This window comes from Osmia lignaria, chromosome 9 (genome assembly GCF_051020975.1).
Source record: "Osmia lignaria lignaria isolate PbOS001 chromosome 9, iyOsmLign1, whole genome shotgun sequence".
NCBI lineage: Eukaryota > Metazoa > Arthropoda > Insecta > Hymenoptera > Megachilidae > Osmia > Osmia lignaria.
Genome location: NC_135040.1, coordinates 10,390,323 through 10,418,198, shown reverse-complemented (window position 1 = coordinate 10,418,198; position 27,876 = coordinate 10,390,323). Strand labels below are relative to the sequence as shown.

Sequence of the window (27,876 nt, the reverse complement as noted above, 5' to 3'; positions counted from 1 at the left end):
ACAGAATTTGGAAACTGTGTTTTTCATGGAATTTTAGATCTCGGAGCTTACTATTCAACGCACAGGTGAGCCGTAAATATGTGCAACACAGTACGTGTACAAGTAAAACTCATTAGAACGTAATGAAAAATACTATTAATTTTTTAATTACGTGGATAATAAAATTTAGTATATTGTTTTGCCGTATTTTTTGCATTTACTTGATAAATATACAGGGTGTTTGACTAGGGGTGGGCATTTTTTATGGAAGTGGTAGCTGGGGTAGTTTCTGTACAACATTTCCCTTCGCCGAAATGCTCATTAAGGCTTAGTTTTTGAATTATTAATGAAATACGCCGAGCACATATGCGCGGCTGACTGAGTGTAGGCTATGAACCGACGCGCGGTGAAGTAGTTTGTTCGCGACCACGGCAGAGCACGCTTCTCGTATCCGGCACTTCCGCGCTGCGCATGCATACTACGCGCGTTCTAATCGGTCAGTCGGCTTTTTATTATTATAATAATTAAAAAATTAAGCCTTAACGAGGATTTTGATGAAGGAGAAAATGATTAAAAATCACCATAGCTACCAGGTGGTCCTCGAAGGATACATAGCCATAACCTAACATCCTGTCAACTATCTGCGTGCACCTTGACCAAGTAAGGTTTTAATTAGTTTTAATTTCATCATCGCGCGAAATGCGTTTCATTCGCACCCATATTACGTGGTGTTGATTACAAAGTGCAAATTGGTCGTACGCAGTCGAACCATAATTACAGAAGGCCCGTACTCCTTAGAATTCAATGATTGATGCTATTATTGGGCTGCGTGACCAGACTCGGTATTAATTCGGGTTACGCAAGCAACAGTTACTAACTACAAATCTTGCCCGTTCGACCGTGGTATCTCTAATTAAGCCATAATCACCGATACCAGGCGTGAGAACGGTTCTGTCGCGTTGCGTTCGCATGACCCGTCATTAAATATTCCGTGTACGCGACGAGAGTGTATTTCTTGCGCTGATTAATGCACCGACCAATATAATTTACGTAATGCGTTCGCTAATAGACCACGGTTCGCGATTTCGTTAAATACACGGTCCACTCTAAAATTTGATCGCAATTTGTAGCGACGCGTAGGACCCGACGTCAAACAGCCGCTCGATAATTGAGCGATTCGTCCAGAGACCTGTGCGAATCGAATTTCCATAGGGGACGAATATTTCATCGTTTCAAAGATGTTTTTTTTTTTTCGCAAAATTTGTTGGTTATTGTGCTTTTGAAAGAATTAGTGCGAATGTCGTAACGCAATTAAAACGAACAATGGTTTACGATATGGATTTGGAAATGTGGTGAATTCTCGCAGAACACATAAATTTGATTTCTTTCGCGTTGTGAAATTCCTGTCGAATCTTAATGTCGCGTCGCTTCATTAAGAAGGTCCAGTTTCAACGTCAGTCTTTTGTAAAACTTGAACGTTTTTCGTTCGATTTCACGAATCTCAGTTTCACGTCCATATTTCTCCCGACATTTTTCTTCCGGCCAACGAACTAGAGTACGAGAAACGAAAGAAACCGTGAAAACGAGCGAGAGACGCATAAATATGATCGATAAAGACGTACAGCTCGACGATGCTGCGTCCTTCGTGGATCCGGCATCTAGGAATTTATATTAAAATATGCAAATTTATCGGTGCGGGCATATTTGAAAACAGATAAATTATGCTGGCCATGTATCGCGTTCCCGTGGCAAAATATATCGACGCACGGGGATGAGGGTGGCAGCGGAACCGGAGTTCCTCGCATAACGGCACGTTCTGTCGCCCGGCAGAAATACGATTTATGACGATCATTGTGTAACGATCATAAATTATCTTGTTATTTACGCGACTGTCCAACGCTGATTTTGTTCTGCTTCGTTTTTACTCCGTCCATTTCGACCACCCTCTTCCCGTTCTTCTTTTCGATCTGCTCCGATCGATCAGCCAACTTTTCAACCGCATTCGTGTCACCGACTATTTTATCAACGTTCTCTGTTTGCCTTCGCACGCGTTATCATCAAATCAATTTTACGTTTTCCATTGATATAGAAAGGAAAGATAATTCTTCTTTTAATTAAAGGTAATTATTATAGACATGAAACCTCGGTCGTCCACTTTTACGTTCAAAGAGTAAAGTATTTTCCACCGTAATATTCAGGATATATTTTCCCAAAATTTTATTTGCTTAATGTGTTTGTTAAGCAATGAGCAGAGACGTTTAATTCATTCCAAGGCAAAGAGCAGTGAGCCCCACGTAACTTCTGTTACAGGGGGCTTACTTTTCACAAAATAAATGAAAATTCAATGAACGCTTAGTTTACGGAAACCGAATAAACGCGGTGCTTTCAACGAATGAAGCAACGAATGAGAACGTAACGTTAGATTCGTATCATCCAATTTACGAAAGGGGACAGTAATTTTTCATAAACTTCGAGGACCTTTTAATCTTTCACGAATGTTAAAAGCTTTTAAGCTCAACATTTCTTATTTACTCGGATCTCTGCTACCTTCGAAGTATCTTGACGGTTTTTGCAAACATCCCTCTGAATGTTTTAAAATTTTGAAGAAAGTCTGCTGCTTTTCAGCATTTGAAATTACATCTTGCAACATGTTCTATGTTCTTTTTAACGTCGCAGTTCACCGGTTTTCGCTGGAATTATTTTATTTTTCCCGAGAGACTCAGAATTATCACAGTATAATCGACGAAAGAATCTTGCAACGAATTTCACTGAAAATGAATGCATTAGGTAGTAAGATAATTCCAAAATTCTTTCATGATTGCCAGTTGGATCTCGTTCCACATTTTTCCCTATCTTGAAAACTTTTCGAAGTACACGAAAGAAAGTTGCACGCTTTAAATACCATTATCGTTGATCGTCATTAATATTAACTTTTGCAAGTTTCCGACGCTCGAAAGTCGAGAGGTTAAAGTTTTCGCGCGGAAGCGGCGGTAACGGTGCGCCACTTTTTCTCCTCTCTTGCTCCGTTAATTGCATATTCGGTTTGAGAAATCGCAATATCAACGTCTACCACCCGATATCGCCGCGAGTTTATAAACTCGGAATTCATTAAAACACGTTCGTACAGATTTATCGGCGGTTCGGTGTGCGGCGTTGTGTTACGAACCCGAAAGTTGACGCGAATTCCGTAGATTCCTGAATCTGCAAGAGCCGCAAGTCGTTCGAGGACAAACATCCCGACTTAAGTTCCTTAAACGTGTTCGTAACTGTTTCTGACAGCCGACGCGACACCTTCCCTCTGCTAACTGTTGTTTGACCGCGTTTCGTCGTTTCTCGCATTTGAATAAGTCTCGAAGCGGATTCCGTGCGCAAAACTGCCTTTGATCAATTAACGAGCTCGAAATTAGTTTACCCTTAAATTCTAGCATTGAATCAATCTCGATTCGCGGATTTCGCAATGCGGTGAATTGCGTTCTTTTGACAATTTATACATGCAATTTTTTCCCCTCCGTGCTCCGTCGGGTCGTTCACGTCGATAGTGGATATTGTTTCAGCGATCCGTATCGTTTCGAGCGTAATGGATTGACTGTTGCGCTGTAACTCGATCTACCGTTCCATTTAACAATATATTCGTAAGTTTATGTGGCTAAGGGATTTATAGCGTTAGCCGACGTGAAATAGAGAGTATATGTATACAGAACCTTCCAGGATATTGATTTATAAGGGATCGTAATTGAAAGAGCTGTACTAAATCTATGCCGCGAAAGATAACAATTGTTGATTGAAATAATAACACTCTTCGTCCCTTAGGAAATATTTCCCTGTCAAAATTTCAACCTTGCATAATCTATCTTTCGAAGTAAAAAAAAAAAAAATTCAAACTTCTCCTCTCATTTTTAATGTTTTTGTCACATTCGCAACGATACCCCTTGTTATCTTGTAACGAATCAGCAGAGTATTTACATTCGTTTCTATTTATGGTCACGTCGCGTCGGGACGGTATTCCTCGTCGCGTTCACCCCAATTACTACCGCACCCCCTAGTTTGAAAATGGTGCCTGTGCAAAGTGCAGCGCCATGGCAAATTGGATTAGCGTTACGTTACTAACGGCGAACCCTGCCGTTGCTCCTATTCCTCTTCTAACCCCATTCTATCGTCCCCGTGAACTGCATCCACCGAACGGGCCAAGCCGTTGTATTTCGTGGCTTTGCTGCGGTGCACCGATCCTCGTTCGCCGTTCGCACATCTTAGAATTTCCACGTGGTCTGCGGTCAATTACCATTTTCACTTTCCCTCTGGTATTTCTATTGTAAGATTCGTGACGACACCTTGAACCGCATTCCCCTAGGTTAAATGGCAAAAATGTCCCATACTCTGCGGGATCATTTTAATGAAGAAAAATCAAAGGTTTCCGTTCAAATAATCATTCTATTTTGTATAAAACCGCAATTTACCCCGTTAAATTCATTATCACATAAGCTGGTCGGTTAGAGAAGAGGAGGTTGAAGCTCGGATCGAGGTAAAGTGCAGCGCACGTCTCGCTCGGTCGCATCACGTGCACGTCCGTGTTAACACCGCGAACCACTTCAAATCTGACACCGGCTTGGCGCACGTACATCGCCAGTTAAAGCGTGCATGTTTGCACTGTCAGTGTTCCGCTAACGAACCTATCGTTGTGGCTTCAGTCAACCTTCTCTGAACCCTTTTCGTGGCCTCCTCGCCGTTCCTCGTTCCCGCAACCTCTATCATCAATTTTCCTTCGCTCCACGTCTTCTCCATCCGATAGTACAACAGTGCATAGCCTTTCCAAGTGACGCTAAACACTTTGCGTGTGGTGTTCTTCGAAGTAACTGGCTTCGATTAGTGTAATCGTTTTCAAATGTTTGTTGTAAACTCTATCCTCGGTATCTCCTCTCCAACACACAGTTTCATTGTTCATGAGAAACTCGAGCTAGCTCAAAAACTCGCGGTATCCTAATTTCCATTGGAGATAGGAGATCGCGGTATTAAGTTTAAAAATTCCAGGCCCAACTTGGGAATTGCCACGTTCAAGATAGCGGTAACCTCCATAGAGCTTGTGCTTTCAAGGGAACAAATGGAATACGTCGCGAACAAGTGTGTAGCCCGCGGTTGTGTAGCGTCTGACCTTAAGAACGTCCCTCTTTGCAAGATTTTTTCTTTTTTCTTTTACTCGTTCCTTCATGATTCCACGCGATACAAGCTTAATAAAACGCGCGCCACGCTGCACGTATTCCGCTCACCGAACAGCTTAGCTAATACGGTTTAAAGCAACCGCGTTATCTTACGGTCCCCTTACCGAATCACCCGCTTGAATCTTCCACCGACGTTTTCCCTTGCTCCCTGTCTCGGCTCCATCCTTTCCCTTAAGTTTAATCCACAGTTGCGAAACTAGCAGCCGGCCGAGGATGAATTTCATCGTACTAGCGTCGATTCTCAAAGTGTTCAGTTTATCGACAGAAAATCTCTGTACTAATTGCTGCGTTCTTTTTTTTCATATTTTGTGCAAAAGGTGTAAATTCGTTGGAATCACGCGTTTATCGGGCAACGAGAATGAAAAATGATCGCAAACAGGCGGTAATCGCGCGTTAACGAACTCTTCTGGGATTCAACCGCGTTTCGAGGCTTCGATTTTCCGTGCTCGGATGCGATTACACGCGTTTTCAATGCAGGAATTTTCTCCCGTCGATAAATTCGAGACACGAGCGCCGAGCTGTATATCGTTACGGTCGAAAATTCCTCTGGATTTCCACGGTTTATCTCGGCTCGAGAGCGTTCGAGGAGGCACGGAGAGAAGTTCGAGTAGGGAATCTAAGCCCCGCGAGAAAGATAAGCGTTATTTATCTTGCATTTGCAAGGAAAAACTTCCGCGGACGGTTATCCTTCTTTTTGACGAACGGACGGGAAGGAGCAGACGGTGGAATCCTTTCCAAGAGCGAGCTGTGACTGTTATTAAAAAGAAACGTTTATCTACCATTTATCAGCTGTCGTGGTAACATTTGCCTTCCAGAGAACCGATCCTTGATCCCAAACCCGTGGAAATTTGCCTTAATGACCTCGTCTGCCTTTCCTACCCTACCAATCACCACCATTCCTTCTCCCTTCTTCGATTCGTTATACGCATTTAAGATAATTTGAAATATTCTGCTCGATATCGACACCCTCTCGACTCGTCGCGCAACGATCGGTTCGGGTAATGGCGGTCGCGTGTCGAAGCGTTCGCTTCGCTAAAGGTTTAGTGGAATTCTTAGACGACAGCTATTTGCGAGGATTACTCTTCCATGATTCATGAGCGCCGAACGTGAGAAATGTTCGTCCTTCTTATCCCCGCTACCATTTCCCAGACCCAAAGAAACAATGCGCTTTCTTTTCACCATTCTCTCTCAGCGCCTCGCGACTTTTCCAACCCTCTTCTCGGCTGATCGTCTTCCCGCGTTATCCTCAATTTACAGGAGAATCGCGATTCTGGTCGCTTACCACGGGCCTGGCATTAGTCCATGGCTTGAACTCGCCAGATCAACGACGACGCCCCCTTCGTTTCCGAGGCTTATTATTTATTTTCCTCGCGTTCAGAGATAGCTCTTTTTCGAGCCTTCAACACTCCCAGCTCCATGGTTTTATGACCTCGCTGTAATGGGATTATCGGATAATCCGCTAAGCTGTTTGGACGTTCCGTCCTTTGGAATATTTCATCCTTCGCTTCGGGGTGATTTTATTCGCTTTACTTTTCTCTCCGCCCGCGCGGCGCGGCGGTGCGGCTCGCGTATTTTCAGCGTATCTGTTTATGCCCTTCTATATACCGATTTATGTACATACTCGTGTTCGATTTAAACAGCCAATAGAGAGAGCGACGATGTTTACGGTTAAAGGAATAAATATAAGCGAACGTCGGGGCACTTGAACGCGAATACCCTCGAATCGATTTCAAATGGGGGTTGTTTTCAGACAGAAACGACTAATAGCGAGAGATCTCCTTGTAATAGGTTCGCGAACCACTCGTTTGAATATGTATCGCCACGAACGTAAAGTTATAAAAATCTAGCGAGTGGAAATTTTGAAATGGCGAACGAGGTTCGTTTATCCGACGATAACTCGTAAATCACGGAGCGGCGAAGTGTGTCGGGGGCTTTGATCGCGCGGGAAATCGAACCATGATAGAAATCTGGCCGCGTAAATAACCGATCTCGATTTCGGGGCTCGTGGAAACTCTAACAATTGCGCGACCGGTTGCGGCGATGGCGTATCACGCATGGGTTGCGCACACCATCGACGCCTGCCCGCTCTCGTATTTACAAGCAACATAAATAAATGGAAATTGCTAACCGTTGTAATGCTCGGGAAAGCGCGTTACTCTCGTTCACCGTCGGCCGTCGCTTTAATTATACTTGGTCGAACTATGCGGAGAGACGGCCACGTCTGTGTTCCCGTTCCGTTCGCGTGTTCGTGCGCCAACGAAACCGTCGACGTATCGGTCGTCGAATCGACGGGAAATACTCGATAAATTGGCCCCGGGCAAAGTATTACTTCAAAATAAATGTTACGGGCTAATATCGGTCGTTTCGCCGTGGCGCGACGACGTACCTACGGTAAAATTGAAAAGATATTACGCTCGCGCGCTTTTACAGCGTCGCTTTAAATTGAAACGTCATGTTTTACTATCGCCGGTCCACCAGCAATAATAAATATACCGTCACGTACGCTATTCCCCCTCTCTTCTTTACCTCTCTCCCAGTTTTTTACGACAAATCCATGAACGTTTAATCAGTTTAACGATCGCGATCGATCACCCTATGTACGAATTGTTTCAGATTTTCACTGCAATTCAAAGTTAACATTGTTCGAAGCATTCCGGGTGCGAATTTTTTCCCATTTCGAATAATGTTCCCTGTTAGTAAAATATGAAACTTCAACGTTTCATCATGATTTACGACAGTGGTATCGTTTCCCTTTACCACCCTGCCAAACGAGTGATATCATCCCGAATAGGGTCGTCGTTATTACAAGTAACGTTTCGCAACCGGCCCCAGTGTAACTCGCACTTCAGAATCGGTCCGCAGGTAGCTGAATGACAGCGAAATAACGTCGTTAACGACATCATCAACCGACAGGCTCCGTCGGGTGCACTTAACAGAGCCACTCACCGCCGTTGGAATCATTGTTACGGGAACCGGGTGCGACGTAACGACATCAGTCCTGACTTAAATGATATCCTGCAGTCGCGTCAGCGTGTGTGCACACCGCGTTATCGTCGTCATTACGGCCATTATCGTGGGAACCGGCGCCATCCCAGCTCTTTGACGTGTTCCTCGCGTGTTGGCTCGTCGTCAGGCTTCATTTCGACGACGAAAATCGCGTTATACCGTGCGGTTTATTAGTCAATCGCGGAATAATCTGCGTCTAGACAGAGCCTAATTTTTGAAAATCAATGTAGCTCTGCTCTTTGAAAAATTTCATGCAATTTCAATCTCGAACGAACGTCTATTAATTTATCGCATCAGTCTGTTAGCCTTCGTATTTAACACGCTTTCTTTGGTAGCAATTTCTGTGAAAGCGCGGATCAAGAATGCTGCCAGACGCGTATCGTTTCTCCAATGGTGGAACACAAGAGCATTGTGAACACCTCGGTTCATGGTGTCTCGCGTTAATCACGTCGCGAAGGTATCTCCCTTTCATGGAACACTCTGGAAGCCATCGTATGCGTGGCTGGCACGAAAGTGACCGTCGTTATTGTTTCGTGGATTTCATTCGACGCTGTTTACCGGACTCGTTCGCTCACACGCAAATAACGTATTCGAGTAAGGACTGTCTGGAGATGAAGGGATTCTTTGAAAGTCGAATAGGACAGAGATATTGAAATGAGACGTTGCCCTTTTCCTCGTCCTCGTCACTCTAACGAGGGAACAGATCCAAACGTCTTGTGGTCTTTTGTCAGTGATATATAATTGTAGTCGAAGGACAGTGACCTCTTTTAAGAGCAAACCATGATAAATTTTATTTTAAGTAATATTCTTTTGTTTTAGACGCGATTTTTATCTCATTCTAGTCATCTGTTAGACAGTTCACTTAAAATGAAAAGTTAGTGAAAAATATTTCACAATATTTTACGAGTTTGAATCGAAAAAGAAGTATATACAGGGTGGTTGCAGGCCAGACGGTAAATTTTCAACGAAGCCTGAAAAGTAACGGACGAACAAAAGCAGTCGACTTTCCACGTCGCGAGGTCACAGATAAATTTCCGGCCATCCCCAGCCAGGGTATTAACGCGTCGGGTTAGCCAAGGGTTGTCAGTCGTCGCCGACTTGCCACCCGCTTAGGCTTTCGAGCGCGTACCGGAAGTTTCGGTATACACGATGCGCTCACGAGACGGGAAGCTCACAGAAGCTTTCGCGGTTTGCCTGCTGACTCTGCCGCACGTCTTATCCGCGCGGCAATCCAAACTTTGCTAAGTCAATAGAGTCGGTCCTCGCCGGGATGAGAGGCTTCCACGTCCTGCTCTTCGATTAGTTTCGTTCCACAGTCCCGTTGCTCTCCGAGCTCCAACTTTCGAGTCGTAACGGCAGGATGGTTTGTCTTTTCTTTGACTTCCATCCTCTCTTTTCGGCTTCTTTCGCCTCCTCGTTTTTCCCCTCTGACTCGAAACCAAGTAGAAGATCACCCGTTCCCTCGATGCTCTACGGCGACCAACGATATTATTGCTTCGTCTAACGCACGCGATACTCTTGTTTTGATGAACGTTCGAGCAATTTAAGGGATGACATTTAAAGGGTGAATGTAAACCTTCGTGACATTCCTATGTGACATGCGTGTCATTTACTAATTCGTAACATTGATTCTGAAGATAGCATTTCCTAATAAGTAATTAAAGACGCCGTTCCATCAGAGAATCAGGGTATTCAAAAAGAAGCGAATAGCTGTCGAAAGAAGCTAAACGGAAGACAACTTAACAATTCATTAGAACGGCTGATCAAACCTCGGAAAGTTAAACCGAGAAATGACCAGAGAGAATTCCGGATGCGATCTCCGTTGGTTCTTGCAGCGAAACAGGAGGTCTCCTCGGGAAATTCAATTAACCAATAAACGCTCGCAGTTACGATTGAAACGCGCCAATAAAAATTTCACCGTTCAGTGGCTTAATCAGTCCTAAGGGATCGTGACGGGGGGCTGTGGGTGGGGGTTGAAAGGGGGTCGTAATTCCCGGACAGCAAATATTAACGAAGGTAAATGAATCGAAAGGAAACTGAAGGAGGTCTTCGACCCGAAGGAAAAAGGGAATCGGCCTGGTACGATCAATCGAATTATTCTCGTTGGAAAAAGACGTAATTATATAAGAGCCAGCGAGTGGTCCGAGACTAAATCGCCAGAGACAAAGGAGCCACCTTTTCCAACGTTTTCTTTTCTTCTTCACGGTCGATGATTAAAGGCGTGTGCCTGACAGCGAGATGCACGAAGAATAAAGGAATGATGCGGTCTCGCGTCTACAGGGATGATGAGGAACAGGGATAAAGGTGCAAGACGGGCGTACACCACCGTCCAAAAGTATTTCCTCGCTGTTTACATGTTCACTGACGTAGCGAAAGCTATCATCTTGACGATATTCGGATCCACATCGCTCCTAATTAATATTAGTTTCTTTCTTCTTCACTTTTTCTACATCGTTTCTCGCTCATTAACAGTGTCTGGTCGGTTTAACGACCTCGGGTTGCATCCCCTAGCACTATGGCTCTCGCAACCACGATGTTTGTCTTCTGCCTCGGCCACTATCCCCACAACCGAATTCTTAGGGTTCCTTTCGTACTCGCAAGCTAGCTAGGGGAGAAACCGTCGCGCATAGTTTGAGCCGCCATAATCGCAGAATAATGCGGTAATTAAACTTCCGCCCGTGTCTGTTCATCCCTTCGTCATCAATCTCGCGTTCTTGTCGCTTTTCGACGACTGACCCACCTTGTATAGGGATCATAATGTAATTCGAGTACTAAATCATTTTATAGAGGTGCACAGATAGGATTGTTTTTGTCGAGGAATCCCTGTGATCAACAGTATATTCGACGAAATGTTGGACACGGGCGATGACAATAGATAGATTATCAATTTTCAGAAGGCAGAATAATTTTGAAGTTCTATGCATTCGTCAGCTCTCGTGTCAATGAAAACGAGCTTCAACTACTGTCAATTATCAACGTATTCTTGTTTTCCCGGACCAACGAGTCAACGCGATTCACAATGGTACAGGTTTTTTTTTTCTGTTTATCCCGAACGAATCGGTCCACCGAGCGATTCGCGACACAGGGAGAAATAAAACGCACTCGTTAGTACGTGAAATCGTTTTTGCAACAGCCCCGGTTAGCGGCCTCGAGCGTGGTCCGAGTTTAATCATATATAATTAAGCGACCTTTCGCGTTCTTTCACGCAACAGGCTGTCCATGCGTGTGCAACAACCGTCGAATCTCATTACAATGCCAAAAATGGCTCGTATTTGGCGTTACGGAGGCAAATGGCAATCAGTAACGTCGGCGAATCAGTGGCTTGATTGAAAAGCGCTCGACGATTTAACCGTTAATTCGTCCAATTCGAGCGGGGTCAGCGTCGATATCTATCATTACGTAGCATCGATAAAAATTACGTTTAATGGCCGACCATCGGGTCGGATTAACATCATTTGCCTCGATTTCATTAGCAGAGGATCACTCGTTGATGAATTCGATCGAGTTCGAGTGCACTCGATTTTGTTTCAACAACGAGCCTCCGTTTTTCCCGCTCGCTCCCTTTGCCACTCTGTTCGGGCCTGAATAAAAGAAAACAAACGCGAAAATTGCTTTCCATCGGTTAAGTGGCTACGTGCTCTCGACGATCAAACGAGGGAAAAGCGTTTAACGCGTTCACTGTCGCAGTAGATACTTGCATAATTAATTTCTATATAAAGCTTTTCACTTGCTACGTTAGCGAGTCGTCGAGCAAAATACGAACGCGTGAAACTGAGTCGTTGAAACAACGAATCGAACGAAGAGTGGATTGAATCCGCAACCATAACAGAGGATACGATCCCTGAATCAACATTGAGAAACTGTCGAAGGGCGATCGAAGTGACAGGGTTTATTCGCACGAACTGCTGATCCCATTCCCTTCACACCTTTTTTTCCATGCTCGAAGAACAGTCAAGAAGATGAGTTTCGAAGTCGTACTTTGGGGAGGAACAAAAGCTATGCATAGATTTACATCGTGGCTAGGTCTGCTTTCATTCGCGACACGCCGTGAAGCTTTACGGCCATTTTGCTTCCACCACAGCTTCCAGCTTTGTCGATAATGTCTATGGGAAAATCGCTTCCTCTTAAGGGAACATCGAATTATTCCACGAAGCCCTGTTTGATCTATAGCTAACACGATTTTGGAAAATCAAACATGGTTATCGTTCAAGACCTTCGACGATCTTCCGACTTGAATGTAATTTCTGCTCTGCTGTTTTCTTAGTTATTTTCTTCCTTTAGAAACATGGTTAAATTATTCTTACGCAAGTCTCTTGAAAACGCTGAGAGCGTTGTGTAACTGAGGGGTTTCTCTTTCGGTGAATTTTCTGTTTTAAAAACATGAAAAAATAATTCGTGTAAAAGCTACGAGAAAGTAGAAACGTAACACGCTCGAAATGTTCTTCTTCTAACGATGTCATGAAAACAGATCTAAAGTCACCTCAGTGTCTTCTTTTTTAGTTTTGCCAAACAAATGTTAGATTTTATAGAAAACTTATAAAAAAATTTGTGGGTAAACAATTTAAATGCTTCAAACAGAAGCATCGATTAGTAGCATTCTATCTGCAAAGCTCGGAAAAACGTTTGCAACACAAGAATGTCGATGAAAAGCGGAAGCACAATGATCGCGCTATCGGAAGTGACGTTCAGAGTGATCCTAGCCGGTCGCTTCCATTCCGGCAGACAATAGCGGGACCGTTTGGAATTCGAATTTGTCGCAAATGCCAGTTCCATTGCACCAGACGCAGCTCGGCTAATACGACGGTGGGGCGTTTTTCACGCCGGCTGACGATTCTGCAAAGGTTCGCGATGTCACGGTTCCGCGATGCCGGTTCGTAAACCGTACGAGCCCCTCTGCCTCGTTTTTTGGCCCCTGTTTTTTTGTCCGTTTTCACGTGACAACGAATGTATTTTTCGGTTCTTCGCGGACCGTGGCACGCGACGTGCTTTCACTGAAGCGAACCGCTGATACGATTTCACTGATGAGAATGTTGTTGACTCTTTTGTGATGAATTGTTCTCGTGCACGGACTATGGGATATAAACCCCTTTCAAAGCAGTGTTCCAGTGTTTATTTATTTATTTTTTTTTTTTATTTAGTTAGATGCGAATATATTAACAAAACGATGAAACATTATTGTAAAAGAACGGGTGGTATAAAAGCTCTTTGTATTTGCTAAAATGCAGCAACAATTAAAAAAGCCTTTGAAGTTACCGAGTGAAATGGTCTACCGAGCAATAATTAGTGACGATGGTAAGATTGGAACTAGCCGCCAAAAGATGGACGCATTTGTGGTGCATTTGACGGCGTGGCATCGATGTTTGCGAAACGCCGCGCCATCCGGAAAAAGCCTTTCCCTTGGGTATTTTTTTTCGGCGTCGAAGCCGTTTGCAGAACATGACCCGTTAAGAAAAGGAGGAAGGAAGAGAGAGAGGAAACAGAGACTGAGAAGCAAGCGGTTGAGAGATAGGAATAAAGAGAGAACCGGGCAGGGAAATAATTTATTCGAGAGCGAGAGTTCGCCTTCGACTTGGCGTTGTCGTAGCCGATCTTAAATGAAAATGATTTCCCTGGGGAAGAAAAACCAGAGAAGGGCTGTGTAACGACGCCACGAGCGGGAAAGGAGGAAAGGGAGAAAGCGGCAACTTCTTAGACCAACTCCTTCGAGTACGAAAAGACAAGCAGCATCCACTTCTCTTCGTCCTCGAAAATACGAATGGAATATAAATTCCAACGAATTAATGTGTTTCTGTTGCTCGCGGTCTGCCGCGAGAGCAGCCCGGGACTCTTCTTCAGACCGCGTCGCGTCGGGTCGAAAGAGATTACGAGCTTTCCAACCGCTTTCGATATTCCTTTTCTTCGATCGAACCTGGCCGCTCCTGTTCACGTCCGCGCATACATTTTCCTCGAGAACCGGTTAACGACTATTCGGGAAACGATTCGCAATACCGACGGGCAGAAATATAAATGTCGATGCGCTGGAAAGTGGTGCAATCGAGCAGGAAATTCATGGAACGTAAAATGGTAAATAAAGTGAGAAGCTCAGGAACTTTAATAGATTCTTGATACGTCGTACATTACATTTGTTACTTGCCAACTTATTGTTAGGCAAATACATATCGACAGTGGTAGAATTCTAATTCACACGTGAAAAGTGTTTCGCTCGTCGCGTTATCAGAATGCGTTTCGCGAACGAGAGGTGTTCACTGCGCTAAGGGGTGAAAGTTTCGCCCAGGGTGGGCTCGACGAGTTTCGCAGCAACACTCGACTCGCAGAGAACGTCCTCCAGCGAGGCAGCGCAGCGGCGCGAAAATTCAGGCTGATTCGTCTCTGCCAGAAGGAGGCAGGCTGTGCGGAGCAAGAGGGTAAATGACGAGGGTGGCGGAAGGACGAGCAGCGAGAACTCGTTGTTGGAGGATGAGGAGCTGGCCCTCTCTCTCGGGGCCTATTTGTAAATCAGTTCCCGGTTGCTGGATCCTGATAAACGTCCTCGTTACGCGAAAACGTGCCGGCGACGCGATTATTTAACATCGTGCGACGCCTGCAAGCAAGCAACCAACCAACCAACCAACCACCCCCCGAAACATTTGTCTCTCGGTGGCCTTTCGCGCCCCTGCTTCGTAAACCCTTGCGCCAGGGATGCGCTCTGGATCCGTCGCGTCGCGTCGTTTGCACTCTACCTTGCCCTATCTAAATTGCAAATACTCGAGCTACGAGATCTCTCGGTCGATGCACGAGACAAGCATTTGTACGAGAGGATAGTGTTCAGGATCGCATACCACTTTCCTCGAGGGGAAAATGAAAAAGCAAATAGGGATTGATCTTCTTCTATACAGGTATTAACAGGGATGTTCTAATCTAAGTTTGTAAAACTTTCCTTTCCTGATTCGATAACAGTTGATGCGATCATCGTTCGCAGTGAACGTCGCGGACAATTAAACGTTCCCTATCAAAAGGTATAGTTTGGGATAGTCTTTTGAAACGATTCGAGCACGGTTCGACACGCGTTGGAAAACTTTCAACCGCGAAACGATCGATAAGAGTAGAGTCAACAGTGTGCTCGTCGCAGCTCGCAAACTTTCCATTTGTCGGTAGAGCATAAAACAACCGGCGAGATTCCGTGGTAATGCCCGCGTAATCCGTTTCGATCGTCGCGCGCTCCTTTTAATGGGAAAACTTTCCTCCCCGTTCGCCCTCCGCGTGAAGATAACGCGTTCATAATTGAAATCTCGGACGGTTGCTGGTTTTTCCGGCCAGAGAAACGGTAGGGATAGCGCAGGGAGGAGGCCGCTTTTAATTTTTAAGCCGGTTCATACTGGTTTTACATTCTTTTAAGTGTCCCAGCTACCAGACGCGCTTTCCCCGCTGGAAATTACGCGAAAACCGTGGCCAGATACTCGCTAAGTCGTTAAGCGAACTTTTTCCACTTGCTTGGTTACGAGTGTTGGTTAAGAGAACACGAGGAAAATTTAGAATCTAGAATCTTGAGTCTAGAATCTAGAGTCTAAAATCTAGAGCAACGAGGAATCTAAAATAAAGTAAAGTGAAAGGGAAAAGGAAATCAAAATGTTGGATAACTAGTCTACGATTTTCCACGCGTGTGTCGATAACCTGACGGATTTAAGCTGTACTCATATTTGCCTGTCAAAGCTGAGAGACGCAGAAGCTAAAAGTGCACAGGTTCCGGAATAGCAAGATCGATCGAAAGAGGGTGGAAAGAGAACACCAACATTGTCGTCATCGCGGGTCTCGTAATGGAGTGCTGTTGACGCGACGTTGACGACGACAGTGAAGGATCGAGGAGAAATTTTCCTCCGTCCAAGTCCGAACGACGTTCCTGTCGATCAAGCAATTAGGCCCCGCGACTTCACTCCTCTCTCTGCCTCTCTCTTTTACTCTCCCTCCGAGAAGCTTTCATCGCGGAAAAATGCTTTTTGAACGATCGATGAAACTTTTATCGCTATTCACTGTTCGATAGTTAACGAAATTCCTTTGCTTGGCCATGCTTGGATATTATAGAGAAAAGATACTTAAATATTTTCAAACTCTTCGAGCCAGTATTTAGATGTTTAGATAAAACTTGTTATCAAAGGTGCTGGAAAAACTTGGTACTCGAAAAATATGTGTAAATCGGTGTTTATTCGCGATCCGACCGGAACGATGATCGAACTGCGCTTGAAAATTGCTCTTCCGCTAGAACATGCGATTGACAGCAGCTCGACGAGCGCGTTGAAGGATCGGGAATGGGCGTGACGCAGTTTTTACCCGGGGACATTAGTGACTTTGGCATTGTGACGAGTAAGGTCACTCGATGCCGGTCAAGAGTCTCCTTTCTGCTGCTACTCCCAAAAGGGTTTCCCAGCAAAATTCGACCCGTTGACTATCGAATGATAAACGAGAGAACTTCATCCTACCTCCCTTTTTTCCCTTGCTCCTCCGTCGATTCGACGTTGCAGTCAGATTCCGCTGATTAATGTCCGTCTAAGCTTTGCGCGGAGCAACGGTGAAAAACTTGGCTGCACGAAATTTCTAAGCAGTTCTTTGATTAATATCTTTTTCGAGGCCGTTCATCCGTTCTCGGTGCCTTTCTTTCTCGCGAACCGAGAGAAGACGATAAATTGCCTTCTGTCCGCTCGAAGCCGATACCTAAAGCTGCTCGTCTTGACTCCCCGCGCCGCGTAGCGTCGCGTCGTTGAAGCGAAACCATTTCCAAGGAATATTCCTTTGGAAAATGGAAAAATAGAAATTCGAATCTTCAATTCCCGGCTGAATCTCCAGCTCCGTTCCACGCGGATTGTAACGTTTCCGGCGTTTAAGCTCGAGATAATCGTCCCCGAACGGTGACGACGAGCAGCAAAAGGGATTCACGAGTCTCGCGCTGGTAGCCTGCAATTATTCGGTTCATTTAATTCGCGCTATGTCGACTTGCTAATGCTTCTGCTCGCGCGGAAGACACTAGAAGAGAAAAGGTGTGTCACTCGGGGGGTGTTGGTAGGTAAATTTCTCGATTGGCGGGAATCCTACCTGGTCCCGGAGAACACTCGATACCGTTCGAAAGCACGTAGGTAAGCATTTATCCCGGAATATCCTATTTATCTTGGCGCTGGAACACGCGCCGTCCCTTATTCTGGCAATTCGGTCACGTCCTACCAGTCCAGCATTTCGACGAAAACCTGCAATTTCGATTTCTTTCCCAAGATTTCCTGTCTTTCTCTTCACCTCGTTTCGAGGTTTCATCGTGTTCGTAGTCCCTACTTCGTCCCTCGTTTTTCCCAATCTTACATCGTTCTTCAGTCCCTGTAGCTACGGTTTACACACGGATTCCGTGGAAAAACGCTTTTACACATCGAGCGAGGAAAAACGTAGTCGACGAATAAAAGTGTAAACTACCGGTTGAAGGATGCGAACGTGCGACAGGATGCATCGTGTGCACGCAAATCGATTTAACCCTTGACGAGACGCGTTGCTTTTCCGCCCTTTCGACGTCGTACACTCATGAAAACAAACGGAGCCTGCAATCGTGCTCGTTTCACGCGTCGCTGAATACGGAAAAGACGGGAGCTTGGTTGTCTTCCGGAGAATCTGGGGCTCCTCGAGGATGTTGTTTGGTCGTTCGCCGTGCAAATTCGTAAACGCCACTCGGAAATGATCGTCGAGACTATTCGGCGACGCTCCAGGACGCTGGCAATGTTTTTCGAGGTAGAAGCTACGCTTCCGTTTTTCCGTTTCCACGAAAAACTGAGGCTTAGTGCTATTTCCCCGCGGGAAAATTGTGGTCATGGGTAATAATACACTGAAAGTAATTAGAGACAGTGACCATTTCACGATGTAGAGAAATTTTATATTATAATTTCTATCTCCGCCTTTTAAACCAAATATTCATTTAGCATAGAACGAGCGAGTTTTAAAACGCTGTTCGCGATAGGACTTCTTCATTACATATCCAACCAATTATCTCGCTCAAATAGTCGCGTGAATACGTTAAATTATTGCTGTCCCTTTCTCTTGGTGTGCCAATTTGTCTAGAAAAATGGAACAGGAAAATTTGCGAAACGAGCCGAGTCATGTGTACATCGAACACCCATAGAACGCGTGAAATCTCGTTTCCAGCAGCGTATTCGAAATACGCCAAATGCAATTTCCAGTTTTACGCTCGCGTTCTTCTTCTATTTTTCACCTGCCTCATTGTTCGTTGTACTCGTCGAATGCCAGAATTGTAAAAACAATGAAGTCCCGTTACACTCCGTGCAAATACGTTTCCTGTTTTGCGAAGCGGACGTTTTCAAATTTTACAGCGCCGCGATTATACTTAAACGGCGCGAAATTTCGCGTACGAAACGCGACGTTGCATCGGTGGTTTCTCATTCTCCCTGAAACTTTGCTCGACCGAGGGAATTTCACTTAATAACCGCTTCCAATCCAGATAGAGAATCAAGCGTATTACTAATGGTTGCTTTGGTTTTGCCAAAAGTTCTACTTAATGAGTTTCGCCGTAATATTGCGCCATCCAACAATTCATTTCCGAAATGTAATTTTACCTATAAATTTACCACGACTGCCTTCCTCGTTGCTGCATCCAATCATTTTAATTACCATCTTCTTTCTCGTACAATTCAGCTTCCTCTCCCGATTACTTTGGATTTCTCTTGTTTTAGTTATAAGAATACCAGATATTCTATTCGTTAAAAATTATAATACGTTGAATATTGTAAAATAATGGTATTGAAGTCTTTGAAAAGGCATTGTAAACGATGGTAGTTCGCTTCTTGCCGATGTAATATCGTCGTTACGGGTGTACGCGCGAGCAGCATGGATGATAATATCGAAGAAAGCAAGCGAGGCTCGTTATCCGTCGATGTTAATGGTTTTATAATATCGAAACGCTGCAGGCATCGAATGTATTGAACGTTAGGCGACGCAAAATCGTGCGAAGAGATCGGCAAGACGGCGAAGGAGGAGCTTTAATCCAGAATGCGACGCCCAGCCGCGCCGTCGCGGCGCTCAATTACCTTCTTACCTCTCTGCATCCAGGCCCGTTATCGGTTTTCGATCTAAGCGACGAAGCGCGAGAAACGCAACGAGTGATAATGCCATGGCTGATATCATAAACGATAATTTAACTGCGCTTCACTTTGCCAACCTGTGCCTTCTCACGTTCTGTGAGAATTTTCCTAGGATATTTTCGGCTGGTCGAATATTTTCTAACGACACGATTTCGAATCGATAACGCAATCAGGGCTTCGCAGAAATTGCTATCGGCACGAGTGGCAACGTTCATGCTGGCAAGTTTGCACTCCGAATGCGCGACGACGTCATAAGTAAACCGCTGCGAAGCGCGTGCGCGATGTACACAGTAATTATGTGTTAACTACCCGTTAAGCAGTACTTCGTTCTAATGACGTCATGTACGTCCTGCTAACGACGAAGCGATAATGCGTGGCCTGTGTACAATGCTTGAAAAGCCGAACATTACAAATCTCATGAATTACCTTGGATTCCAAGTGGATCGATGATTAACTCAGAGATGTCCGTTCGATAACGGGTCTGATAAGAATGTAGGCATTTCATCAGAATTATTCTGGAAACAAGAGTTTGATTCTTTTATGTCACCTTCTAACTTAATCCTGATATTTTGCTCTTTGTATAAGGCGAAATTTTGTACGTCAGTTAAAAACGAGCACGGTTACGTGGATGTGGACAGTTAATTAACGTCGTTAATTGGGAATTCGCGTGTCCCTTTGCCATTAAACTCTCGGATATTTGTGTCCGCGTTGGTTTCAACCTTTAAACTAGATATTCGGTGAAACGTCACCCTCTCTCGTTTTACCTTTCACCTTTGCGTCCGCGTTTCTATTTCACATTCCCGTGTTATGAAAACAATTTTCCTCTTGTGCCTTTCCACCTGCTCGTTCTCTCGTCCGATAGCCTCGATTGAACGTATTAAAATCATCAAGGGATTTTTAGTTATTTTCCCTTGTAAAGTGGTTGCCTTTCTATAAATTTTTCCTCTTGAAGTCAATCATCTATCGCTTGAACGCTAGAGGATCGAGATCGAGGATCGTAATCGTGGATCGTAATCGTAGGGTATAACAGGAGGACGTGAATAGGGAGAACTCGCATTTCCCGGCAACCCCTGACCACGCAGCCACCCCCTCTGCTCGAGCTGGCATTCGAACGGCAGAGCCGTACGGCGTTAATTGATCAAATTACAGGGCCGCGAGCCGGCATCGAAATTGCAGGGCTGTCCGGCCGGTTTTCGGATCGCTCGGCCAACGAAAGAGGGGGGTGTCGAGGGGTGAGCTCACCCTCGCTGGCAAGATCTTCCAGTCTCACCCTCGAACGACCCTGCTCGCATCTCCGGAACCAAGGGTGGAGGGCCACTTCAAACCGATCGGGATGATGTTCCGCGGACCCGCTCGATCGGTCAAGTGTTCATTGCCGGTTCATTCCCGCGAATTCCGCTTTTAATTAATGACTATCCATCGACAACCCCCCAGACTCGATGATTGGTCGACAGTATCGTTGATCGTCGTCAAATTCGTGCCTATTTCCCGGCCTACCCCTTACACCGTGTTACTGTCTTTATCAATGTTATTAGAGAAAAACTTGATTTTGAAATTTAACGAAGTATTCATTGTTCGAATATCACAGGGTTGAAATTTTCAGCGGTAACGTTAGAGCCTGAACCCGTACGATTCGTTCGAATCGGTACGATTATGCATACGCTGTCGAGTCGAGACAGCCATGTCTGGAGGCTCTTTGAAAATGAGAGGTCGGCTCGAGCTAAGCTCGTAATTCACGGAATTATTAGCGGTATCGTATTAGTTGACGTGCCTCCAGGCGAGCACGATGCGAATCCTTTGGCATACCGGTCAACACCGATGAAAATTTCAGCCGGCCGAGGATGCAACGAGAACGTGCTGAAATATGATCAGAAGCGTGCGTTTGTCATAAACGCTGCATCGTTTCATGTTTCTTATAATAATAAAAAGCATCACGTTTATTCGGTGGTCCAATTAATTATCTTAGCACAGAAGCAGAGAATCATTTATCAAAAACGGATCACGTTACGGCGGTTCTCGACCGAGAAGATAGAAGTTCTCGGAGCAGGCGACCGCTATCTAAATTAAAAGTACATGAAACCCGAGGACTCGCTCGCAACTATCCTGCTCGAGAGGAGAGTGTCTTAATTACCAGTCGGTCGTTGGTCAAAGAAGGAGAAAAAAATGATGCGGCCGGGAAAGAAAGGAGCCTTTTCTAGCTTCTCACCGGGCTGAAGCTTTGAAAAAGCCCAGCGTCGGTGAATTCTACGAGGAGAACCTTGCCACTGCTACGGTACTCTGTGGGAAATGCTGTTGCTCCTGCCTATGGTATCACTTGGTGGTGGGGCAGGTTGAGGGTAACGGGAGGTGTTAATTAACTACTCGTCTCGCTCCCGTCAGAGACATTCGAGCACGGACTCGACTTAACTTCGCCTCTCTGCAGTCGTTCCCTTCGTTGGATCGTTGAAGCAGTCGGCAGATAACGCGTCCATGATGCACCGTTGAAGAGGACAACGGTGTTTTTAAGGGTAAGCACCTGGGTCTACCAGGATGACCTCGTTGAAGCTTCTGTGTTGGTGCAAGTCTGTTACCAGCAAAGGGTCGCTTTTGCTAATCTCGACCCGATGAAAGAAATTTCAGAGAAACACGAGACGAGAATCGTCAAAACGTGCTATCTATCTATATTTGTGAAATTGAAAGCTCTTTATCCTTTGTAACGGGAATCGGAATTCAGTTTCGGCTTATGATGTTGAGAATCGAAAAGGTTGATTTCGAAAATTGAGAAGGTTTGCGCTATTGATCACGCGGTCTGCGGCTTTCGAAATTTTAATTCGAACCAGTCGGGCAGGGGGCGAGGGGAGAGTAGAAAGGTTGGCGAAACAATCACAGAGGAATCGACAGGTAATAGCAGAGGAACTACCGAATCGGCGCAACGAATTGTCGCGTCTCTCGTATTTCATCCCCCACGGTTAAATCGATCGTGCACCTACGAGCTCGCCGAATAATTCCTGTCGCAAGCAGAATAGGTAAACCTGGAATTTATTACACGTCCGTTGCACTCGACTCGCGAGAACTCGGGAATCGGTATCAGACACTCTCAGACTCGCACCAATTATCCGTGAGTTGAATAGGAAAATGAATATATATTTTGTCGACGGCCGTGGGAGTGCCTTGTCAAAAACCCAGTTCGTTTCCTCTACGGTTTTGTTCCGTTCCTTCAATACCCGCTTATTGTTCCGTTACCTGCAAAATGTGCTCTCGAAATTGGGTTACTCAATTTGATGAAACTTTCTATAAAGCTGTTTTCGTTTGGAAAATTAAATGTATCGAATGCACGATAGACAGACGATGATCGTAGAAAGTTTCTATTTAGAAACTAATATTTCAAAGTGTCACTCACTAATACTTATTAATAGCGTCTATTATCGAAGAGTTAATTTACATCGTACGATGTAAAACGTTAAATCCATTAGTTTGAATAAAAATTCATCTTCCAAGGTATAATGGATTCAAAGTACGAATCGCGTCATCGTGCAGAAGCAAACGTTTATCGAATCCATTTGCGAGATCACGCAAACGACGTATCCGTGGTGAGACGGGTCCAACGGATCGCTAATCAGCAAGTGAAACAAAAGGATTTCCATGGCGCAGAAGTGGCAAGTTTCCATGCGGATCTAAGATCTCTCGAGAGGGAGAGGATTGCCGGACCACTCAGCTACGGAGCGGTTCGTTAGCAAAAGGAGACGAAACTATAAGTCCTGGTGCAAATACCGTCGATTACGTGCTCTCCGTTACTCTCGATCCTCGTTCAACTTCATCCTCAAAGATATCCCTTGTAAATCAGTGTTCCTTTTTTTCACGATGTAGTCTAATTAGGATGGTCATCAATTCTCATTATGCATTTATATATTTCACAAATTTTTGAATAATTTATCATGGTTATAATAGATAGTTCGATGTTAAAAAAGTAAATACATCAATTGAAAGTTTCATCGATACAGCTCCTCTTTCAACTAGGTTTTCCGTTAACGAACCCATCGTCGATCATTTCACGAGCATACAATTTTTTTCCCCGCAGTCGGGGGTGTAGGAGAGGGCGCAGAGTAAGGCGGATAACGGCGGGCGATAACAGAAGGTACACAGGAAGGGGTGTCGTTAACGATCCAATACAAAGCCACGGGGCAAAGTGGATGTTACCAAGTCCCTTCCCATCTTCCCACTACTCCAACCTAGTGGCGCCCTTCGGTCCATTCGTGAAAAGGGGCGCGGAGGGAGAGATGAAGGGAGGCACAGGTCCGCCACCCACAATTCCGCTTGCGGGCACTGTAATTTGCTGTATGCATGCATCCAGAGATGGATAGACACGGCCGGGCAGCGGAGCAGGTACGGGAGATCTATGGATTTATGCAAATGCAGGCAGTTAGAGTCCCGAGCAGCCTCCGCCGTTGAATAATGCGTTGATAAGATAGGAGCCCAGCGCTCATATGCCGTTACCTACCCTACCATCCGCCATTGATTTGTCACCCTTCCGTTCTACGCCCCTCCCCTCTTCATCCGCCATTCTCTATTTCGACCGAACTTCCTTTACTTCTCCAAGAAAGTCCATCGGGTCTTGATTATGTCGTGCTATGTAATTTCTAGTCATTCTAATTACTTTTTCAATATTTTTATTTCTTCGGTATATTCATCGACCGAACAGTTTTATTTTTCATCCCCTAGCGGTAACTTCGGTATTGGCAGACTTACAGAGGAGTTCAATTTATATCCAATTTCATCTGGCCCATAGCTGAGCGTATAAACAATTTTCATCTCTAAATCTCTGGTAAACATTGTCATCGACACGTCGGCCCGGAGGCTGGTCGTTGTTCGTCGGCACAAAACGAGAATCGTGGTCGCGCGATTATGACGGCGTTTCAAAAGCTCTGTTACTCTTTTTTTTCCTCGCTCTTCCATCCTTTCCGAAAAATGCGAACGCGCTACAAAGGCTCCTACGGCCGTCGAAGGATTAGAGCGGCATCGAACACTGCATTTCCATTACAAATCGGATTTTGCCGGACGGAGGGGGTGGCCCGACTCAGATAGGGTCGAAAAACAATAACAACGATAAACAGTCGAACATCGCGCGATCCGCTTTTCCCTCCAGCTTCCATCGAGCTGTACGGCGCGGCGATCGGTATCGCGTCACGGACGGCAAACATTGCTATGGGATTACGTTCTCGAGCCTAGCGAATCGAGTTACGCGTTTGCACTTCCATGCTGGTAAAGTTACGAAGCTTCGGCAACCTTGAATTTAACTTTTCGTAGTTTGAAGAACGCTTTCCGTACGTTCAACCCCCGTAACAAGCTCGAAACAGTAAATCTTCCATTTTCTGTTTATCAGGTTAGCGATGTTTGAAGGTTCATTTTCTATTTAAATAGTAATTCTTTACGAAAAACGACCGAATCGTGCAACAAGTACCCGATGTCAGTTTCACAGAGGAACCGTGCAAATTAAGACATCGCGAAGGGTTGAAACGAGAAACGGAAACGGGAAGGTCGTTGTTTATTCGCCCGCTTGTTACCACGCTCGAATATTCCAGCTTTAAAGTGTGCACGCAGCCGTACACCATGTGTTTATAACCGCTCTAGCGATCGTGACAGTTCACGATACAGCGGAACTGACTGCGATGCGACAGCGGATGTGACGTCTGCTAACATTGACCGTGTCTTCATTCCAAATGGCAAGGTTTCCTCTGAAAATGGCGTTATCTAGATACACGCGCGAACGTGTTTGTATTCTGTCAGTTACCGTATCTCTGGCGACCGAGGACGGCAGGTAGTCGGTCTGAATGTAAAGCATCCATTAAACGTAATTTCAGGTATCTTTAATTCTTTCTCCCGTCTGAACAAAGACTGCCTTGTTGCTCGAGCGAGTTAGAATATTCCGAGCACGAAACTTGGTCGACTTTGTTCTTACTAAATTATGCAGAAAAATTTGGAGTCACTCGGTATTCGCTGTTATTTCGAATTAACGATTGCACAAGATTCCCGTTATCAAGCAAACAACTTTATAGAGCTTGTTCAAGTCTCTAACGATGTTTCTTGGAACGGTAGCTTCCGTGGAGATTCAGTTTCGCGATTAAAATCTCAACGAGAACGAATTGCAAACCGAACGCGGCAATTGCTTTATTAAATTACATCCTGGCAAAAAGGGCCGGTCGATTCATAAATAAAAACGATACCGATCGGCCGACGAGTCTCGTAATTAACTGCCGCGGAAGGGAACGGACAGGTTACGGTATCGGTCGCATAAACCAGTCTTACTGTGATTTCATCGTGATTTTACGCGGTCCGAACTCCATTTTATTATACGATTCCCAACTTGTCTCAATTACAATCTATTCATTACTCAATTCTACAAACAACGGTCAAGATATCGGGAACGCATAGATATGTAGCATAGATCGATCATTTTACATTGAACAAATTCAAAATCGTAGGCGTCCGAATTTCGGGCAAAGAGTTTTCCCTCTTCGTTCGCAACTTCATCAAGCCCTTACCTCTTCGCACATTGAGTTCGCACAGATAAAATGGCGCACACAACGCGTGGACTACACTTAAGCCTGAGTAGCGCTTGCGGCAGGGTAGGCGAAGAAGAGTGGCGCCGTCTAGTGTTTCAACGGGACCATTCGTCGGACGGGTAAAAGGGGTTAGGCTAAGTGGCAAATAAAGGGTAGTGACGAGGTTCGAGTGGTGTCTCGTTTTTCTTGCCACTCTGCTACACTCGTCAAGATAAGGGGGGCCTCTGTATAGCTTTTCGGAAATGGAGGGTCGTCGCAAAAACGATACTTCCTGCAGTTAAAACATTTTACGTAAAACAGAGGCTACCCTGGTTTTTATGTAAGTAATGAACCTGTCCTTCATACCGGTACCTCGTGCGTCCGGAAAGTCGGCGACGCACGGGACTTATTTTCGTCTATGAAAGACGAATTTCCATTGCAATCACTGTTATTTCGATGCAATGCCAATTGCGACTTCTTCTCAGTTCCTTTTTCGACTTGGCACGAAACGGAATGATGTCGTTTAACGAGAGGAATAAACTTTTGCAATCACTCCGTTCCATGCGTAACGATGTCAATGGCGTTTTGAGGTTTCTCCGCTATTTTCCGGGGCGCAACAGCGAAGTCACGATTCGCGATGGGAGCTTTTACGAGCTTAGCCAGGGAAGGAGGAGGAATGAGAAAGAACGTTAAGATGACACCGTGGTCGCATCAACAGAAACGGCTTATTCTTTCGCTGGTGCGGTCATAAAGGACCCTCGGCAGGACGAAGTTAGCAGGGTATAACGGTGCACATGGACGGACACGTAGCGCCGTCGTTTATTCCGCTTTACGCTTACACCGTGCCGACGGAAGATGGCTTATGAACTTGACGCGTTTTACCTTTTTCCCTTGGAACGAGGGAAAATAATTGTGGTCATGCTTGGACAGGCAATTGAAGCGAGGAAAGTTGTAAGATTCTGGAAATAGGAAATTTAACCGTTCCCTAAACAATGGTCTTATCGTTACTCTGCAACAGTCGCTTCTTAATCATCGCCTGTCGCTTATCACAGTAGCAAATGCTTTTTGAAGCGTGCGTTGCGTACTTCGCGTAGCGTTTACGCGTCCCATTTAAAACGTATCATCCGCGGCTAACTTACGACTTCGTTCTGTGCTGCCATCATAAAACCAGGAACACGACGTCGCTGATGATGCGATAAATTTTAAGCGTTATAAAAAATTTTGTCGCCATACGCTTTTCAACGACCGCGCTGCCATATTCTGAAAACAATCTGAGAATGAAGTGAAGTTTTCTGGAGTTATCAGCGTCGTTGCTTTCTGTTACGCTTCAAGCTTTCTCGACTAGATTTTTATGTCGAACGGGATTGACTCGTCGACGGCGTCTTGTTCTTTTTTTTTTTTTTTCGAAGATATCTCGGACGAGTCTGTAGCAATCGAACGGTTGGCGATCAAAAGGAAAGACGAAGCGGAAGCGTTCGGGTAATAAACGCTCGACTCTGCCGGCGAAACGTTTCGCATCGGCGGGGTAAACAGAAAAAAAACGGCAGGAAGTCAAAGCGGCAGATAAAAAGGAAGTTTATTACGTAAATGAAGGAAGGTGATGGGGAAAAACAGGGAAAAGTTTAAAGCGAACAGGCGCGTAAGACGCGCGGAACGCGAACTTGCGATGCCGAGCGAACTAACTTCTAATTAAAGGCTGCCGCTCGATGGGAACTTCTCTATTTTACTTTCTTAAACGTTTACCGGGAATATTTTAATTCCACGTCGACGTAATTAGGCGTTTTACGTTCGCCACCCCAGTAACGATGGGGGAGAAAAAAATGATTCGAAAGCTGCGCGAACGAACGTAAGTTGGCGAAAGCTCGTTTAGCTGACGTTTAATGGCCACGGCGTGTAACAACGGGCACGTAATTTATAAATAGCAGCTTGTTGCGAGTCTTTTATGAATTCTTGTAATAAACGTTTCGACTTGAACGTCTTTTGTTCCTTGTTAGCGAAGAAAAGAAAAATCGATCTTTGGTGTCATCGTTTGTACAGAAATTTTCAAACAGTTGTTCA

General features: G+C 45.1%; 1 protein-coding gene across 3 annotated transcripts in view; it reads left to right on the top strand.

The window, feature by feature from the left end:
* Positions 1 to 27,876, top strand: part of LOC117601278 (farnesol dehydrogenase) — a 56,736-nt gene that overhangs the window by 6,192 nt on the left and 22,668 nt on the right. For 2 of the 3 annotated variants that reach the window (XR_004580629.2, XM_034317787.2), the window contains one exon: positions 38 to 27,219. The exons of the other annotated variant lie outside the window; for it this stretch is intronic. Coding sequence is in view for 1 of the 2 variants with exons in the window: in XM_034317787.2 (XP_034173678.2) it covers positions 38 to 76 (39 nt within the window). In the remaining variant the exon portion in view is untranslated. Of the gene's footprint in view, positions 1 to 37; positions 27,220 to 27,876 lie in introns of those variants that run through there. 3 annotated transcript variants of the gene reach the window in all.